We start from the raw sequence: 20,306 nt of genomic DNA, 5'->3' as shown, positions 1-20,306 counted from the left end.
GCGGGCGGCGAGGGCCGGGCCCGGGCGGAGCCGGCCGTTAGCTGCCGGCACGCGGGCGGCTCTCCGGGCCGCGGGAGGAGGCCCCGTGCTGAGGTACGGACCCAGCCCCGCGAGGGAGACGGGGAGCACGGAGCCGGCCGGGCCGGGCCGGGCCTTGCGGCTGCCGCCGCTGCGTGTGCGGGGTCGCAGTGAGCGGGGAGCTGCGCCTGGGGCTGAGCTGCACGTAGGGTAGCTCAAACCACAGAGCTGTAGGGGAAGAAAAACCCTAATTTCTATCCGCGTGCAGACAGGTATCTGTAACCGGGAAGCAGCGTACAGGGACTGTTCTTGGCAGGGACCCACATCAGTAGCTGAAGCCTCCTTCATTAATAGTGACAATAGTGGCAGCGTTATTGTAGCCATGGGCTACTACAGTCTCATCTGCCTCCCTAACACCACTAATGGTTAATGCGTTGTTCCTCATGTGGCAGCATCCGGAGCTGCTCTGTAAATACTGTAACTGGCAGGCTGCTTACACATAACGTGAAGGCAAGTATTCACAGGGGCTACTTTTACCTCGCTGCTGGAGGTAAGGAAGGTGTGGACCTGGGGGATCCCTGCCTCTTAGAGCACCCACTCCCTCACCAGGAGGTGGCAGTAACTGTCAGATAAGCCAGGTCTGAGACTTGCTGCAGGGGTATTCCCTCTGCTCCTTCCCTGGGCTCCTCTCTGGTTTGGGTTGGTTTTACAAAGAAGGGCAGTGGAGGCCTGGCTCTTCCTTTGGTCTCCCCATGCATCAGGGGCAGTGCAGGCCCCGGGCGGCTGCTTGCATGTGTGCACTGCATCTTCCTGAGTGGGAGCTGGCCTGGCTTCTCCAGAGCTCCCCTCTGCTGCACAGCAGCACTACGGAGCAGAGAGCCACCATCCCTGGGGGACGGCAGCTGCTCGGGAGGGGTGTTTCATTGGCTGTATGGTGGTTTTCCAGAGGGTGGGATTGTGGGCTCTCTGGGACAGTGATGAAAAGCAGCCATCAATAGAGGATTAGGAATGGACAGTAAGGGAAACCCATAGTGGCTGCAGGAACCGAGAGTCAGAAGGAGGGAGGAGTCTTGACTTCTGGTGGATCACAGCAGAGAAGCGGGGTGGTTGTTTTGTTTGCCTACAGTCTCCATTAAAACATAACTCCAAGTGTGATGTGCAACAGCTGTGTTGTTAAGTTCTGTCTCTTAGTGTCTCTCTGCAGTCATCTTTGGTTTTTCTTCCCTCTATGTCTGGCTGCGCCTGTTCTCTCCTATAAGAGACTGACTTCCCTCTTGCAGGGTTTGCCTGCTCTGGCCTTTGACTCTTTCAAGTGTTTCTCTCTCTTGGTTATATCTTATCGTGAGCTGTTCTGCTTTCCCTGCTCTTAGCACCTCCACACTCCCCCCACAGCCTGTTGTCTGTTCTCTGGGGGTAGTGACTGTGGAAGGGTCTTGCTTCTGAGAACGGGAGTCAAGAAGGTTTTCTGTGAGTGCACCCACTAGCCTAGGACTTGAGGTTTTTGAAAGGAGGGAGGAAGAAGAGAAAGAACTTAGGTGAGACTGAAGGTCTTCCTGCAGGGAGCCAGGGTGATCCACCAGTGAGGTGGAGAGCTAAGGACTGGAGCTGAGAGTTGGTGTGTCTGGGGTGCGCTGGGCTCAAGGTCAGGCAGGAGAGAGGTGCCTCTAGTCATGCTTGCTTCTTSCTTGCCAAGGGCACAGCCAGGCCTCTTTGCAGTTCTGGCCTGCAGAGAAATGGATTCCAGTGGAAGAGCTGTTCAGCTCTTGCTCAAACCTTTTTTTAGGGTAATGCTCTTAGAAAGTGAGTAATTGGTTTTGTTTCTGTGGGTCATGAGTTGGGCAAGCAGTCTGTGTTCTGTCGGGGCACCTGTGACTTCATGCTGTGCTCTTGCCTCCTCTCTTTAGGCCAGCAGAGCCATACAGAGATTGTATGCCAGTGTTGTTTTCACGCTGCCCTGAGAAGATTCCACCAACTATGATCAGTTGGTCTTTCACTGCAGTGGCCTATGGCAGCACCAGGTGTCCAGTGAGAGGCTCATGACTGATTAGATCGGCTGACAGCAAGGAGGAACACATGTGGAAGCCAGAAGTGGCCTTTGCAGCAATGAGATGCCTCACCCACCCACTGCTCATGAGGTTCTCGGGTCTCTCATCTCCATGTGCRTCAGCAGGATTGAGTCAAACTAAAACTCTTATGCTCAGCCCTGAGCAGTTGTCTCTGAGGCAGAGCTTCAGCACAAGATCTGGATTGGTGACTGCTACTGATGTGGTCAAATACTGGCAAAAGGTGTTTGAGACAAATGGGATCCCTGAAGCACAGGAATCCAGTGAATATATTGTGTCCTTCGTCCTAGGAGCAAAAACAGTTAAGTAATAGGAAAAGGGAAAGGTCTGCATGTGCCTCTCACTTTATAACTTTGGTTGAATCCCTTACCCCTCTTTTCCCCCTGCTTACAGCAGGTAGAATGACTTTTCCCTATGTCAGATGGGAGAGCTTGTGAGGTGTAGTTTATTAATGCCACTAAAGCACTTGGGTTCTCTCAAATGCTTTATTTGCAGAGAATGAAATGTAACCCATGACATGTACACCTATACCATGCTCTGACTTTTTTGATCAATCTTGCATTTTACTTATTCTTCTGAGCCCTGAAAAACAGTAGAAGTAGTTTTATAGGTTTGTTTTTAAATATGCAGATAGATTTTACTAGCCATCTGGGATTTCTGAGAGTCCGAGCGGTATGTGTTTGTCAGCCTACTGGGTCTCCCTGGAGGATGTGCTCAGGAGAGTGGGGAGAGGACACTGGAGTTGCACAGGTGGGCAGGTTTTAAAGTGTCTTCATCCTCAGTTTCAGAGCTTGAACTCCAGAATTCTCTACACTCCACTTACAGCAGTGCAGCAGGAGCAGATCCAGCAGCTGAGCACCAAGCGACTGGAAAGGTAGGAGCATTCCCTTGCAGTCCTTCTATTGGTGGGTTTTCCTTCAGTCTTAATACAACAAGGAAAATCGAAGCAGAGAGAAGGCAGAAGACCATTTGCAGCTGACATGTCAGGGTAACAGCTAGTGCTTGCATCAGTCTCACATGATGAGTCAGGTGAAGGGCATTTGCTGTTGTTTTCAGGTAGCAAATCACCTGTTTGTCCCACGTGGGAACAAAGAGGGTTTAAGGGATGTTTTGAAGGAGCAGGAAGCTGACAATACTGTCTGAGTCAGGTACATGTCTATATGCCTACCCTCAGAAGGKTTATATGGTTAGTAGTGAGGTAAGTATGGTATTGAGAGCTTTTCTGTGTTAAGCAGTGTAGTTCTAAAGTGCTCTTGCTTGCTTTTGCCTGTCACAGGATGCCAGTGCAGTATGTTCTTGGCGAGTGGGACTTTCAGGACCTGACTCTGAAGATGAGACCCCCAGTATTTATTCCTCGGCCTGAGACAGAGGTATGAATGTGGGGAGGTAGGGGCGGCTTGAATCTGTGTAGTGCATTGCTATGAATGGGTCCTGTACATCATGAGGTTGCAGTGATGAGGAGGTCTGATCACTCTGCACTTCTTTTAGAGTGGGAGGATCTTAAGCTTGTGGTCTGGAACTGATACTGGTGAACTTTGCTTCCTGGCTCAGAGCAGGAGAGATGTTGCAAGTTCTAGCGTCACCAAAATCAGGAGAAAAACCTCCTTAACACCAATGTAGCATTAAAAAGCAGGCATTCTCTTTATTACAGCACCGGGTGCACGGGGGATAGCTCCACCCAACATGCACACCATGTGTCGCATCATCTAAAGTTTATATTGCTCTATCACATACATATGCATTAAATTTCCAGGAATGATTATACATATTCATTCTATTTCCTAGAAATAATTACCACATTTACATAATCATTACGCATGCGGTCTGAGTCTCTGGTGGTCCCTAGTGGTCTCTGAAGAGGTGCCACTCAGTGACTTCCCATAAACTTTGCTCTCCTTTTCCATACATGGTCTCAACTTGGCTCGTTTCCTTGTCTGAGAAAGCTGTCTCGGTCCTAATCTTGGCTCCAACTGGCTTCTGCTGATTTATCTGTACTTTCTCAGGATGTATCAGTCACAGCTGCACCTGTGTCCTTGGGTATGTTTGTCTGAGGCTCCTGTTGAGACTTCTTCTTGTCCGAGCTGGTAACAGTTTCCACAATCCCCCCCACCCCCTTTGAGACTCTTTCTTGTCTGGGGCCTTTGGTAACACTAGCATATTGCTTGATTACACAGAGATCTGTCTCCATTGATGGAAGGACTTGGCATGCTTTTCTTTGCTATACTAATGACTCTTCTAGTAGAAGTTCAAAAACATTGCTGCTGCATCCCAGTGACTTAGTACTTTGGATACAAGGGTAAAAATTCGGAAGTTGCCCCAAATTTGTTAAGGAGATCAGGCAGTATTAGTAGAAAGCTACTACTGGAAAATGGTAATGGACTCCAGAGAGCTTGCTTGTCCATGTGCAGATTAAGACAGCACAGGTTTGTAGGAAATGGCACCTACCACCTGTCTAACTCCACAGTGGTTTCTGGAAAGGCACTGGAAACTGGACAATTGCTTCCTCTCCTAAGCTCCACACAGGTAAGTTCTGACMTGGGCTGGAATTAATATGTCAATTTTAAGACTATAAAGGACAACCATACTAGATCAGGTGGTAACTCCATTTTGCCCARTGTCCTGGCCACTAGAGAAAAGTATAAAAACTGCATAGTGATACTTCCCCTGATAATAGCCATGCTTTCAGCTCAAGAGCAGCCTAGCAAGGAAGTCTTTATGTTTACTAGCCCTCAAGAGGTTTGGGGTTTTTTGTTTTCCTTCCAAGAATTTGTTTGCTTTTGGAGAGCCTGTTAACTTTTGGAGATAGAGTAGTCTCCATAGCCCACTTAGTAGTCCCAGAAGCCTTTTTTCTTTTTACCTCCCCAGACTTGTGAGAAGGTAAGGCTAAGGGGACTTGCTGGCTTAAAGCTGTCTCCATAGTAATTTCTTCTATTATTTGACTATGACTTGATGACTATTGTAGTATATTGGTGGGCCTCTCCCCAGGTCTTTATAAGCCAGGGCCCATGCTGTAAGAAGAAAAAAAGGGATCGTTCAGAAGGAATGTCCCTTACCRACAATGTCAGAAGAGATGCCAAAGGTTAAGTGAGCCTTGAAGGCCCAAGGGCCACCTCTGCTTTTTCTGGGGAAGGGGTAGACTGGGAAGCTTTGAGGAAAGCAGCAGCTCGCTAAAGAGAGGATGCAGTCTGCAGAGTCCTTCATCTGACACCTTTGGTTATGTAAAAGTCAAGGAAAACCTGCTTCGCTTCTGTTAYGCACTTTGAGGAAGAGGGTGCTATTGAAATCCATGCGAGGCTTTGTGCCAGTTTAATGAAAATTAGAACAAGTACTGTTTGAAAACCCTGTCATCTCAGCCTGTAGAAGAATATTCAGAACCAGGGTCTTGATTTGGTGTGGGGCGTCAGCAACAGCTCACTGAGAGGCTCCTAGACCCTGAATCATAATGATAACACTTGTGTCCAGAGAAGGTTTGAGCTCTCTTTTGTCTGGGTTTGATCACTCTGTGATGATAAAGTTTGGAGATACAGCTCTARGTAATAGCTGTGCCAGCTGGATCCCACTGATGGTTAGTTTAGTTATTATCAGCAGTGGTCCTGCTCTTGTTGATTCCAGAGAGTATTTCCAACCTCTAAGTCCCCATTAATTTGTGGGTGCAACATAAGCATTAAAACCAGGGGGAACTTGTGTGTTCTGCAAGTCAAAACATCTGCTGACAGGGCTTCCTCTGGTGCTGTGCTCTAACTCTCTCTGTGCAGTGCCAGGCTTCAAACAAAGGCCTATTGTGTTCAGCACAAGCTGGGATTGTCAACACCAGAGAATACTGATAATTGTACCCATATGTATGATTTTTGTAAAAACATCTCTGCTGGCACAAACTGAAATGCAGTGTTTGAAACCATTTAACATAGCCTGGGGCAAAAATCTAGCGTAAGCAGCTTAATCCATCCTTGCTTATGTGGGAAAACTTTATCTGATAAGTTGTGATACTCATACGTTCATTAACTTACTATGAAGATGCATTTATATCCAATTTATTATGAAAGGTTAGAAATTTATGATGATAGGTCAGGAATGGAGCCTGATTGGCAACCAGCTTTACAAACAGGGCTATCCTGCCTCAGCAAACAGTCGCAATAGACAAGAAACTGGAAGGAGGGTCAGGATGGTACTAACCTGCAGGTAAACAGCGAGAGGCTTGCAAATGTGGTGGTGGTGGTGGTGGTACTTGGCTTTTTCATAGGGAGGAGTGGTTGGATGCTTAGTTAGGAGAAAATCACCTAAATAGCAAGAGAGAAGAAGGGATGGGAAAAGGAAACCAGGCCAAAGAGGAGGAACACATAAAGAATAAACCTGGCATGAAGAGACTGGGGGGGGCAGGGGATGTGAGGCCAGGCCACAGAGCTCTCAGAATGGCTGCAGATTCTAGGTCTGGTGGCTTCTCTTCTGCTGAAGTCTCCAGCCAGCTCCTTCTGCCATCTCTTGAGACCGTATAGCACATCAGGAAAGAATCACCTGGTCTTAAGACCTGCGAAGTAGAGAGGCTTTTTCTGCATAGTTCAAAGTCCAGCAGGCTTTTGAGCAAACAGCTAAATGTGTTTGGCTTCCTGCAGCAGCGCAGTACCTTTGCTTTGGCTGCTTGTGCTGGTGGTTCTTCCAGTGTTAGAGCAGCTTTTCATAGAAACACAGAATCACAGAGGTTGGAAGGTTCAGAGAAGATCTCCCTGGAGATTGTCTAGTCCAACCTCCCGGCTCAAAGCAGGGTCAGCTAGAGCAGGTTACTGAGGGCCTTATCCAGTCAGGTGTTGAATGTTTCTAAGGATAAAGACTGGAGACTCTGCAACCTCTCTGGGCAACCTGTTTCAGTGTTTGACTACCTTCACTGGAGAGGAAAAATATATATATCTTATGCTGAAGTGGAACACTTCAAGCCCTCTTTGCAGGGACATAAAGGTAACCAAGACCAGCCGCTCTTAAGCCAAGGTAGGAACTTGTCTCTCCTGAGAGGATGATGCAGATTAAAGGAGGCATGAATTCAGAGATGACAGCTGACTTGCACTAACTACCTGTGTGCTCCCAATGCTTTGTCAGGGTTAGGGAAACTAACTGTGCTGCAAGTTCATGACCGGGTTGATTCCCTGCCCTGTTCCCCATGTTGATGAGCACTGTGAGTGTTTGCACAGACCCTTATTCCAACAGAGTTGCACCAGTTAAATTCCTTCTTCTAGGTTACATCAAGGAAATCTTACACATAGCCAAGGCCTCAGCCACCTTGGCACATACCTTTTCAGCAAGAAATATGTGCCACCTAACCCTTTCCCAAGGCCGCTCCTCTGCTGACACAAATCTTTGAGCTTCCAAAGCTTTCGCTGCATTTCCAGTGAATGTTTTTCAGATCAGTGAATTCATTTATGGGGAGACATGGTATGTCCTGGTGCCAAGCAATATTGATCTCATTTACCAGACTTAACTGGAAGGCACAAGCAATCAGACCAGTATTTGTCAGAGCCAGAGGTGAGGGATGCAGAAACCTGTGCTGTTGTTTGAGAGAGGGCAGGAGTGTCCAAGGCATCGTTACATCTGAAAGTAGCTGTGAATCTATCTGTTGAAGCCTGAGTATAATCATGGTAAGGGAAGGAGTAGCAGGAGGATTGAACCTCATTGTTTTTTCTAGACTTTTTGTCACCTCATCATGAAGGAGGAATGGTGAGGTGCTCTGTGCTCTGCTCCGGACTCCATGGGTATCTTCTGCTTAGGGATGAACCTGTTGTTTCTTCAACGGTATTAGGTAGYGCCTGCAGTTGGCTGTTGTAAAGCTTGCATTGATCCTGTTCCTCTTTAGGAAAAAAAAACCATTCATGTCACAGTAAACCTGGGACCTGCCCCAAGCCCTTGGCACCACACATGAGAGATAGTATTCTTGTGATCTGATGTTGGGGAGGTTATTTGGACAGGAAGAGCAAGGGGGCAAGATCCAGCTATTTAGCAGCACCTGGCAGGACACTGCTTTAAGCATATGCTGCTTCCAGGAGCCATGTACTGTGCATAACCTGTTACACAAAACTGAGTTGGTGTCCATATCCTTTCCTTCTGCTAGGTCGGTCATTGCAGGCTGTGAGCTGTGTAGTGTGTTTGGGCTGGGGTTTGSTCATGTTCTTTGTTTCATCAGAGTAATTTTTCTAGACTTCACTTGGACTTTAAAACTGTAGTGGAAATACCTCCTCTGGAAAAATGTTTAAATTGTATCCATTGCTCTATCTTCAGCATTTGTCTCTCTGTAGCATTTTTAAGGCTAATAGTGCTGAAAATTTTCACCAAATAATGCCTGTAAATAATCCCAGGTCTTTAGGAAGCAGTTCTTTATCAACATTGGTATCCCAAGTTCAAGTTGCTTATCTCTGACTGCACACACAAGCCATGTGGCATGTCTTGTTCCTGGCTCAATGAATGTAACTCCCTAAACTGACTTTTTAGTGCAGATGTGCAAGCAACTGCAAAGTTTGCTTCCTAGTGATATTTATGAAACTGCTGCAGATGTTCCTGCCTGTTAATTCAAAGACTAAAAAGGAAAGAGCCATCTTTATCATACACGTTTTATACTATGATTAGAATAGAAGGGTTCTGACTCTAGCTATGCGATCCCAAGTGTGTTGGTAATGGTGTGAAGGCAAACACAACATGGCACAAGCTACCAGCGTTGTTTCAGCACTGTGAACAAAGGGACACATCCAAAGAGAGAAACTCAATTGTCTGCTTTAATTTTGCCGTGTGAAACTTTCCCCTCTTTTCTAGTATTTAGTTCTTTCTGGTAGCTGAGCCTGCTCCCATTTGCTCCCTCAAGGATTTTTTTTTTTTTTCTTTCCCCAAGCACACGTGGCTTTGTTCTTGTGTTCCTTGGGCATTGGGGGTGGCGGGAGGAGGGCAAAGAGCCAAAATTGGAAAGCTGGCAGGTTTGGTTAAGCTCTAAGAGCAGGAGAACAAAGCTGTGCTCAGGTGCAGCTTTCCGGGTGCAGGGCTGATCTGTGAGCACAGATGTATTGCCTTGCAGGAGAATTCAGTTCCATAACCCTCAGTCTCATTTTCCTCTGATTACCTGGCCCTCGGTGAGCAGAGCTTTGGGACTCCCTGCTACAAGCAGCGAGTGGATTTGCAAGGGTTTGTGGAAGCCAGTGTCCTGTCCCTTTTCCTCGTGTACCCAGTGCTGCATTGAGTCCCTGTGGGAAGGTGCCTGTGCAGAGGCTGCAGGGGATCCCCAGGTTAACTTCCAGGCATACACCTGCAGCTGCCAGAGCCAGACTTCCATGATGGGGAGAGGTTTCAGTCAAAATCCAGGGATGTTCTGCCTTGTGAATTATCTTAGTTGCATACATGTTACTGTAATATTGAGGAATCCCTGTCTCACCACTGTTGAGTCACTGTTCTAACATAGAAGAAACAATCGTCTTCCCAAAGTGCGGCTTTCTGAAATTCAGGCTGGGTTACCATCATAGCAGCATTGTGGATCAGACAAAAATAGGACAAAGAAAAGGAGAACTCGGGTCAACCACGGATAGATAATTCCTTTTTTATCCAGGTAACTATAGGCTAAATTAAGCTTCACCATAACTTCATTAAGGAAAGGTTTAGTTTGGTCCAGGATTTCTCCGAGGGAAGTAGTTTGGGGTACACGGCTTACCTGTCTTTTACCCCTAGAGGGCACTCCAGGCTTAGGTTCATGGAGTTCCTGTCTGTTCTAGAAACTATTTTTCCACTGTTAATTATTACAGGATTTCTGGTGTGTTCTGATCCCCTCCTCTCTCAGATGCTGCATTCTAAAGCAACTGAAGGTGTATTTGTTCAGTGGAAACAAAAATGATCTCCCTTTTTCCCCTGTAGTTATGTGTMGGTAGAGTCAGGTCCTTGAACCTGTGGGATTCCTTGTTGCTGGAGGGAAAGCTGCTGGGTGGTGAGCTCCAGTTCTGCTTGAAGGGCTTGTCATAGTCCCACCATCTCCTCTGACCCTTGGGTCACCAAGGAGTCCCCTGGTGACACCTCCTTGACCTGCTGTGATCTCAGCACAAGCTCAGACCCTGCATAAATGTTTCTGTCTCGGCTTTGTTGTGGTGACCAAGTCACAAGAAAACATGCTGTAAGTTAAAGAGGTGTGTTTAGCTTGAGAGGTGGGTTAGGGAGAGAAATTGCAAGTCCATTCTGTAGTGAAGGTTTTTTAATACTAATCATGCAAATGTGGCCACAATCTCCTGCAAGAGGCATTGYGAAGGTTGTATAAAAACACGAAAAAAAGACTTACTGGGTCAGACTATATTGGCCTCTCTAATCCAATATACTGTGTCTGATCAGGGCTCATAGCAGAGAGTGGGGGCAAAATTACAATAAAATAGATAGGTATGGAAGGATCTTCCCCTCTTTCGGCAGTCAGCAGTTAAGGGCTGTTCTTAGCTAAAGCTGGCTTTGGGGCTGTCCTGCTTCATAATCGCTAATGACTCTGTCCTCCATTAGTTTGTTTAATCCTTTTTTGAATCTGTACATGTGTCTAGCCTCCATGACAACATTGGCAGTGAATCTTTCTAATTTTGTGTTGTAAGTGGGAAAAGTATTTTCCTTGCTTCAGAAGTGCTGCCTGCTCATTTGATTTAGTCTTGTGCCTCTTTATAAAACTTTTTCCACCTATAATTTTTAAGCATTTATTTCCCAAGGTGGATTGTTTTTACCATGCTAATGTGTGATACCCTGAAGCCACTGCTGTTTACTTGCATCTTTCAGTCAGCAGAATGACAGTCATTGTGCTGGGGTGTTCTGCGAAAGCCTTTTAAACAAAGGTTTGCTCAAAGAAACCTTTCTTGAAGTTTAACCTGACTTCTAGCTTAGCATAATCATTAATCTTTCATGAAGGCCAAGCACACAAAAAAGGGAGGACTTTTACTTCCTGACATGTGTATTCAAATGTACAGATTGCAAGGCTGGGGTGATTCTCCATTTTTTTTTATGCTGAAGCAGTACACGTTTCCTGCTTTAATCGGTGCTAAATGTAAGCTTTTGATGCAGAATCTACTTTCATTTCACTAGTTTTATTGCCACAGGTGGTTATTCTTCAGAAAGTTCAGAAGGCCACAGGTGTCTAGTGAGTACAGCCATGGGTCAGGAGTCAGGAGATTGTTTCTTCAAAGGCAAGCTGCTTCTCTCTGTGTCTCTGGCTTCCAATTTGGGAAAAGCAAAGGATGATGTTGCCCCATCTTGTACATGGCTTAAAGTTCTTTCCTAAAATGTAGATAGAAGGTATCGAACAGGAAGGTAATAGAGCATTATTTAATGGACCAAAAATTAACTGCCACCTGTCAAAATGTAGCTGTAAAAAACCATATACTTAAGTTGGAGCATTTCTGTTGCAGCTTCACAGAGATCAGAGTTTGCCTGTATGATAGGTAGTCTTTTAACAGTATGTTGGAAGAAAACAATGTTTTCTGAAAAAGTGTGCTGTGGCACAGAGGCTAGGGGATGGGAATTGATGAAGAGGGCCTGTCACTGCTATAGAGCAATCTGAATTGCCCTTCAAGATAGGCACAAGTGATTAATGGAGTCGTATACCTGCAGGCAAATAACGCAGCCTGTGCCTAGTGGCTGAGGGGCTTCCTCTGGCAGAGGGACTTGGAAAAAGATTTGGGGCTCTTATGGGAAATGGTTGGCCATCAGCTCCCATTTCAGTGGGCAGCCCAGAAGGCTAAGGTGATCACAAGTACGAATAGTAGGGTTAAATAATCTCTGTATACTGCAGTAGTGGGATAGCTGCTGAAATACTGTGCCCACTTCTGTTACTGACAGGCCAAGAAGGAGAAGGAAAAATAGGTCTGGAAAAGAACCAGTAAGTGGATTAATCAGCTAGAAAAATCTGCCTTATTGTGAAAGACTGTCTAGCTCATCAAAGAAAAGCTTGAGGGTTTACCTGGCACAGGGAGCAGAAATTTGATAACAGAAGTTTCTTCAGTTTCATAGACAAGTGTATAATAAGCGTGTTAAATGCAGGCTAGAAATAGGTGTACGTTTTTAACAGAGAATGTAACTAACTACTGAAACAACATGGCAGGGGTCTTGGTGGCTCTGTTGATAGATATTTTAAAATCAGGACAGATCTGCTTTTGTTCAAAAAGAAATGAAGGAAGAAATAGAGTCATTCCTGGCTAAATGGCCAAGATGGACTATAATAGTAGTTTCTTCTGACTTTCTATAAAAGAAAAAAAGGGCTGTGCTAGTGCAGAAGGTTGCTTCTAAGCTGGTGATTGCCAGGAGGACTCAAAAACGTAAATTTAAAGCTAAAATCTGTGCTGAAGACAGGGAAAGCAACAGCTGTTCTTTTAAGTCATGCACAAACCTGTTTCCCAGGTTAACTTAATGAACTTCCCTAATGTGTTCTCACAGATCTCCGCTCTCCATCTTGTTATTGCTTTTATTTTGTACCCCTAAAAGAACTCCATGAAGTCTTCAGCTTTTTAATCTCTCTTTTCTGATTGAAACAGGGCTTCTTTAGATTTCAGCTGAGTAGTTGGGTCATCAGCAGTTAAAGTCAGAGCAAGATTCAGGACTCGATCTGGAAAAAACAATTATGGAATGGTTGCAACAGGATGGATGGGACATGAGGGGATTCCCACATGAGTGTGGGGAAAATGAATATTCCCCCTTTGCCTCTTTCAGACATCCAAGTAAACAGAGTTTAGGAGCTAGGGATGAGCAAGCTGGGCATCTGCCCTGGATGCTCTGCCTGCTGGTAGTCAATAACGGTAGCTGCAGAGAAAGAAGATACCTTGCATCTGGAGAGATGTGACTGGWTAGAGGCTTCTGCTGGAGATCTAAGGGTACAGCCATTCTGCAATGCCTTTGATCCACTCTTCTTGCCCCTGTTGGGCCAGGTCAAGTTTAGACATGACAGCTGTGGTGATTTCTCTAGGGCCTAGCACAAATGCATTGCAAAGGTTGCTGCCTTTGGGTGAAGTCATTTCTGCATGCTGTCACAGCCCCTCTCTCCCTTGGCCTGTGCCCTGACCCATCAGGAACTCCTCCTGTTATGCGACAGAGAAACCAACCCCCTTCCTCAGTGTTAGGCCTGCATTTAGCTGTTTGTCTGTCACAGCTTCCACCTAAAGCCACCTTTGCCTTCAGGAGCAGTGGCTCCTTCCAGAGTTACTCTGGTGTTTTGCATTCCAGGAATGTATATGTCTCAGCAGAATCCTGTAGAGCCCAGAGAGGGAGGCTAACAGCCTTTGTGAGATGGCTTTTGAGGGCTCTTTTCTCTTTCCTGCTGCGGTGCCAGGCCGAAGAGCCCAGGACACAGAGATATGCCGTAGCCTGCCTGCCCACCCCCGTTCTGAGACCTGGGCTGTCTTGGCAGCCTGGTTTTGCATGGAGGGTAGTGGTCTGCTGTGGCCATTGCCATGGATTCACGTTTCCAGCTTGGCTTCCTGGTATTTTGTCATGTACTGATTGGCAGCCAAGTGGGCAAACAGGAGGGGAGGAGTGATTTGGTTAATATCAGATCAGGCACTATGGACAGTCCTGGATTCTGAGAACAGAAGTTTCTGGAAAGCACACAGATAAGTAAAACATTCCCAGGAAGTGTGTGAGAGGGGAGAGAAGGTTACCCAGGTTTTCATGCATCTTTTGCCTTTCTTGTCCCCTCTGCTAACCTAAGAAGTTAAAGCCTCTTGCCACCTTGGCTCATATCCCTGGAATTGTGTCTTCCCTGCTTTTCCCTGAGCATGCAGGCCAGGAAAAAAAGGGTCTTTTTAGGGAATGCAGAGTGAATTTGTGAGCTCCATCCTTGCCTTCCCCCACCTCCCCTTATCTTCATTTTGTTAGTCTTGTACTTTTGCTTACAGAAATACCAGATAGGTCATTCCCTGATGTTGGACCATGGCACATGACTCTCACCTCTGGACTTCCACACGGCTCTGTAGCTGTGCCACCATTCTGCAGTGAGAATCTCTGCTGTGTTTCCTCCTGACTGTCTGGGTGCTGAAAGCTGCCTGACCGTGTGCTGTTTGCTGGTTGGAGTTGTGCAGCTGCGGAGCTTGTGGTTTGGGTGCTGGCAGGCGCTGTCCTCGCGCTTTCTTTGTGCAGCTGCAGTTCCAAGAAATACAGTGAACTAAAGACCTGGCCGCAGGGAGGGGGAGCTAATACCAAGAACCTGTCAGAACATGAGCATGTATTGGGGGCAGGGGGGGAGTACTGGGAGTTGTGGGTGGATGGGTGAGGCAGAGACTCATGGGAAGCTGGAGGTGTTCGCAAAGTTTCACATTTATTTCACTAAACAGAGAAGATGAGAAAACAAATAAATGACAGTGCGAACTTAGGGCAAATCTGGCAGTGAGGCAAGGCTTCCTGGAAGCGCAAGGTGAGAGCAGGCTGTGGGTGGCTTGGCTAAGTGACAAAAGCTTGGGAACCTCTGAATGCTGGAAATCAGGTAGCATGGGAAGCAAATATTTGTGTCCCCTGCATGGAACCCCAGGAACAGGTCTCTTCCAGTCTCCGGGAGCTCCTCTTCTGCCAGTCAAGACSAGATCTCCCTTCTCCCTCCCATGGACCTTTTCACCTGTTTTGTGTTTTTTTAGATGTCTTCTGGCAAAAGTATACAGGGCCTGGATATTGCCACTTTCTCCCTGCTCCATTTTGTGGTAAGCAACAGAACTTAGGTCCCTGGAGAGCAAACAATTGATGTCTTCACCAGTGCAGTGTAAGAACCCTTCCAGATATTTTGCTTTGCACTTAGCTTACCACCTCCATGAATGCCCAGCTTAATGAGGTTCCTGGTGTTCTCGACATCCTCCTGAGTATTCGTTCACACAAAATCCTGTAAAATGGGGGAGAAGGAGAAGTTCATTGACTTCGCTGTGCAAGGGCACAAGGTTGGGGCATATGCAGAAAACAGGACTCAGTCACACCAGTAACTTGGCAGAGCTGTGAGCTGGCCCTGTTGCTGAGTCCGGCCTGCTGCCTTGGCTGTGATGCTGTCTACCCTCAACAGATGACGCAAAGGCACTAGAGCACACTGGCATTTGCTGATGGGCCCTGGAAAGGCCCGTGGTAATCTTGCAAGCTGGGAGAGAGAGGACAGCTATGGGGCAGCTTTAGCCATACATAAGCTTTGCTCCAAGGAACAGCAGTGGCTACTGAGCTCATCCTTCCATGTGACTGAGTGAGCCAGTGGTTTATGTTGAGTTATCCACCTCAGGTCTGCTTCTTCTGACCGTGCCCTTATGCAGCAGCCCTGGTTATCTGTTCCTGATCCTGGTATGGATTGGTGGAGCTGATCTTCCCTCATGGAGGTAAAAGAAAATTCTGCTTTTCATGCTGGTATGAAACCTCCCATATGTGCCTTAGGCCTCCCTGTTCTCCCAGACGTGTGGTTGTCTCCAGGCCTTCCCTCTCTGGGACAAGGACTGGCCTTCCTATTTCCCCTGCCCCTCTCTCGGACTGCTTTCTCTTCTCCTCCTTTCTTCCCTCCTACTTTCTAGCTCTTCCTCTCTGCTTTTTGAAAACCTTTGTACACCCATCTATTGAATGAAATGTGCAATCTGCCCCCAAAAGCAGATGTTAATGGCTGAGTCTTGTGTGGGCCCTGTTGGTTCCCCTCCTTCCCTTCCACCTTCATGTCATTGCTAGCAAAAGGGGAGAGGGGATTTTAGTTCCTCTCTGTGTCTGTCTGTCTGTCATTCAGTCCCTTCGCTCTCTCCAGAACTGGCTTTTGTTGGGGGAAGCTGCTGCTGGCACAGAGTGGAGAGAAAAGATCTTCAAAATGTTCCTTTTCCCCCCACTCTCTCTCTCTCGCACACATGTGTGTTTGCGTATCACATGTACCCACATATGTGTGCACCCGGCTCCAGGATAAAAGTAGTTCTCCCAGGACCTGTAGCCCTGGTTAGCAGGACTCCTAGTGCGTGGGCTGTGTTGTTACTAACAGTGACACATACTGTAAGCAATAATATGAATTGCAATAACCCCACAGTGGAGCATTTTTCCTGTCTAGTGAATAGCATGATAAGTATGGAATCAGGTCACATTACTGAGATACTTTTAATTTATGATTTGTACTTAATACAGCAGTAGGAATTTTTCATTTTTACAGTTTTTACATACAGCAGTAAAAACAAAAAAGCAATTCAATAACAGTCAAGCACTGTTTGTTTAGATGATGTGGGAATCTGATACTGATCTTTCTGACTTCTGCTTTTCTGCAGGAGGTGAGTTGCCCTCACACTGCCTACACTGACTCTTGATCTGCCTGCTCCTAACTAGAGTTCAGGGGACTGATTTCCGGGATCTAAAGCAGTGTCAGTGAGAAAGGTGCAGATGAGGATTCTGGAGTGCTGGGTTCATTGCCCTGCTTTGCTATAGTCTTCCTTTGTGAGTTTGGAATGGTCGCTGTTTTATAGTTGTTCACCTGAAAAATGGGAGTTGTGAGGATAAGCATATTAAAGATACTGAAGTGCATATTGCAGCGTCAAGGTACCTGAGCAAGCCAACTCATTATCCTGTTTTAGAGACACTAAAATCACGTTGATTGTCAAGCCTTTGTTTTAATCAAAATAACATTTTCTTCAGYGGAGGAAATTTGTCTCATGTGTTGAATCCTGTAAATAGTGTCTTTTTGAAAGGCCTGCCATTTCAGTTTAGACTGCCAGGTTGTGGAGAATTTACCTAATACTATTCCAAAGGTTATGAATCTGATGACTAAATTGAGGCTTGAGGTGGCTTTAAGCAAAAATGGCATTATATTAGCAGCTGTTTCCTCTCTTTCTCAATCTATTCTGTCTGAGAATATGTAGGGCATCCTACACAATAATGGCCACAGGCTTTGGACATCTATTATTGTCCCAGTTTCTCTGTCTAGGGCTGACATCTCTTTTTAGCACCTTCTGTCTCTCTGTTGCTCCTGGCTGTAGCTCTAGACAGATTTTCTACAGAGGTAGGGAATGCCTGTCATACAGGGTGCAGAATATTCTGTAAATATACTCCATAATGTATGGCCAGAAATAATTCATCTTCCAGATGAGATTTGAAAGTGGTTCTGYTAAGTGCTGTAACTTATCAATTTCCAGTGCTGACATCTTCAGAGAACTGGAGAAGTACAGATTTTGTCTGGATCACTTCACAAAAGATGGAAGAAATGCCAAAACCATTTGAAGATTACTGTTTCAAAGCAATTTTAGATAGCTTAATCATTCATGATTTCTGGAAAGGAAAGCTAGTGGCAATAGACTAACTTGACCCGCTCTATATGATGAGTGCTGGGTTTTCCTGATTCATTTGCAGATGTTGGGGAAGTATGCTTTTCATTTGAAAGCTGTAATTGAAAGAGTGAACCATGGTATTGTGTCCAGTCAATGAAGATGTACAAAATGTCTTATTCCTGTGTATTCTGTTTTGTCTTGTCTTCTTGCTTGCAATATGTATGTAGTTGCAAACTTTAATTCCGTATGGAATAATCTGTACTAGTAATTTCTTTTCTTCCTAATTTGCAAGTTAATATATACTTTATCTTCATACCTTTCATTTTGCTTGCCAATGGAAGTTACTTCATAAAAGAACTTATTTTCATACCTATTCAATTTGTTGATCGCAGTGAGACATTAATGTCTGGAAAAGGATGTAGTTTCTTTAGGTTGTTGCAGTATGATATTATCATTTAATTTTCACATATTATGATAATTATCATTTAATTTTGAAATATTGTGATAAACACATGTATTATAAGAGAGTTAATTCTTGATTCAGGAAGAGGTATATGAAATGACCGAAACAATAAGCCAGGGGCATCAGGAAGGGGTATACAAAGCCTAAGGAATATCAACATCCCTTTTTTAATATACATGTGGTAAATATTGAACCAGAATTTATTTAAACAAGAACTTTGGCAAGCATTCTACAAATCTTTTCACTGCAGAGTATAAGAAGCAGAAGTTCCAGGAAAGCTCCAAGCTTGAAATTGCTAATGATATGTCTTAAGGAAGTTAATCCTGACAATAGTTCTACTGTATTGAAGTTACTTTTAAACATCTGGAATCTGTAACTTGTGCCACTCTGATCAACCCCAGAGAAGGATGGTTCTTCTAAGATTCTGTAGAGATTTCCTGGAAAAATATTTTTAATTGACCAGAAATTGCCGGCATTTAAGAGAATGATTTAATGGTTGAGAGGAGTTTTGGGGTTGTTCTCCTGTGGTCTTGGAATGATCAGCACCTGCTATCCCAAACCAGCTTTGGTGTACCAGGCTCTGGCTGTCTTCATTGCAGAAGTGTTTTCAGACTGATTCATCTGGGGCTGTTAGCTGAAATGCTAGTGCCACTTTCACRTGGGTAGATAAGGAACTTATTTTGCCCCGTTGCTATTTGAGTCCTGGTGGTCCTCTGATGGTTTCTCACAGTCCTCTCTGTGAGTGTGCAAGAACATTTTCTTCCATAATTGACTAGGAAAGGAATCCCAGAGCAGCAACAAGGAAAATGTGATTTTGGAGGTCTTGAGCAGAACTCCCTTGTGAGTGCAGTACCAATAAAGACACATTAACCAGGGCAAGGCATTGCAGTGGGGAACCTCATAGCTGGCTGAGGCTAGTGTAGGTGTCAGTCACCCAACTTAGCTTTGCAGGGGAAGATATAGCTCCCAAGAGAGGCCCCCTAGAATAGTGCCCTCTCCAGCCTCTGGGTTGCTTCTTCCCTCTTGGGTGTGAGCACAACAGAGCTTATCACTGAGGTAATGCCCACCTCTGAGGAGCACAAAGTGCATTCAAGAAAGCTGTGGATGGCAGAGGGCACAATATGGAGAAGAAGGCTGTTGTCAAGTTAGGCTTGAATATCTGGTGAGCAGATGTATGGGCATCTCTAACTCTTTCCAGCTCAACAACTGGAGAAGATGTGAGAGAAAGCAGTGAAAACGCGTGAAGGATCTTATAGCTAAAAAGCCCCTCAAGGCCCCAAAAGGCTGCGGCTGTGAAAAAGAGACCAAAGAAAGCTGAGGAGCCAGTGGCTGCTGCAGCCGAGAAAGTAGCTAAAAGGCCCAAAAAGGCTAATGCTGGCAGAGCCAGGCTACTGGAAAAGCAGCAGAACCCAAAGCAGCAGAGTTGAAAGTGGCAAAAGGCTCAGAAAGTTGATCTGAACAAGAAGTGATGGTACTAGAATAAATTAGAGTGCTTACTCATTCAAATAAACCAAATCTTTCCTTTGTACTTATGCTTTTAAGCTCTTTCAGCAGGAGGAATCTACAAGCAAAGGTTTTCTGTTAAAATGGAGCAGTTCAAAACTGTCTGGTTTTGCAGGAGGGGCCAAGGCAAGACAATGTTGAACTACACCTCGCTCTGTATGCAGGACGGTGAAACGRTGCAAGCTTCGGTTCTGTTTTGGAGCACTGGGTGTGTGCTTGCATGCAGGGGCACAGTGCTTTAATCTACTGAAGAGCAATTCGCATCTTGTGGGAAACCTCAAGACCAAAACAGCCCGTGTCTCTCAGGTGCTCTGTTGCTGTGGATATTTCCAGAGAAGCTCATCTGCCCCAGCTGTTCATTTTTACATCTGTTTGCAACCTCCCTCYCTACTTGCTGAAGTGGTACAAATAGGCCTAGCATGGGAGGTGACCAGCAGCAACAAATATCTTCATAAAAACTCTACAGCTTTGCTCTCAAGGTATCTGTACCCTGGTTTGGGTGTTATATCCAAGGAAGGGCTTATGCAGTTGCTGGAATACAAGCAAACCCAGTTTAGACTCCTGTAAACAGTGCTTTACTGAGAAGGAGCTGGCCTGCCTGCTAGAACTTGTTGCTTTTAGATGTTCCTGCTTATGCCAAGAACATGCAAGATTTCTAATAAAAGTGGAAGGCCTGTAATTTTCCTGGTAAAGTCTTTCATTTGTACCTGTTAGCAAAATCAAGCCATTTTTTCTTTGTGAATTATGCTACGCTTTCTGGATTTACAGGAGAAGCTCCAGAGCAGACCTCTCAAGTTAAAGTGACCTATCTGTTGTGTGAGTGCCCTAGGCAGTAAGGCCTTGTTTCCACAGAGTTGTGATGTGAGAGCAACCCAGTTAGGTTTCAGGAGTTGTGAGCCCCAGCTGAAGCTGCTTCTGTGCCTGGGGTGTTTATAAGGTCTCTCACATGTGGCTTTCTCCAGTGAGCAGCAAGGGAAGTTGATGTTGCAGTCTGAGGGAGGCACGTGTGTGCTCTTTTCTAGCTAGTCACCCATTTTCACAAAG

General features: G+C 45.6%; 1 protein-coding gene and 1 long non-coding RNA gene across 5 annotated transcripts in view; one reads left to right on the top strand and one right to left on the bottom strand.

Moving 5' to 3' along the window:
• The first annotated feature begins 21 nt into the window (after positions 1-21).
• The window catches only part of HEMK1 (HemK methyltransferase family member 1), a 105,499-nt gene continuing 85,214 nt past the window's right edge, over positions 22-20,306 (top strand). For all 3 annotated transcript variants that reach the window (XR_003251799.1, XR_003251798.1, XM_026055080.1), the window contains exons 1-4: positions 22-93; positions 1,923-2,382; positions 2,864-2,955; positions 3,358-3,451. Coding sequence is in view for 1 of the 3 variants with exons in the window: in XM_026055080.1 (XP_025910865.1) it covers positions 2,092-2,382; positions 2,864-2,955; positions 3,358-3,451 (477 nt within the window). In the remaining 2 variants the exon portion in view is untranslated. The remainder of the gene's footprint in view (positions 94-1,922; positions 2,383-2,863; positions 2,956-3,357; positions 3,452-20,306) is intronic.
• Positions 10,529-14,220, bottom strand: LOC112960625. Of its 2 annotated transcripts, none has more exons than XR_003251801.1 (4): positions 13,998-14,220; positions 12,874-13,020; positions 12,445-12,660; positions 10,529-11,336 (listed from the first exon to the last, which is right to left on the bottom strand). It is a non-coding gene; the product is annotated as an uncharacterized LOC112960625 (long non-coding RNA). The 2 variants fall into 2 exon arrangements; XR_003251800.1 differs by having other exon boundaries at positions 12,874-12,967.

The sequence above is a fragment of the Apteryx rowi genome, unplaced genomic scaffold (assembly GCF_003343035.1).
Source record: "Apteryx rowi isolate R43461 unplaced genomic scaffold, aptRow1 scaffold_98, whole genome shotgun sequence".
Classification (NCBI taxonomy): Eukaryota; Metazoa; Chordata; class Aves; order Apterygiformes; family Apterygidae; genus Apteryx; species Apteryx rowi.
Note: the sequence above shows the minus strand (reverse complement) of the source record. Positions and strands in the feature narration are given on the sequence as shown.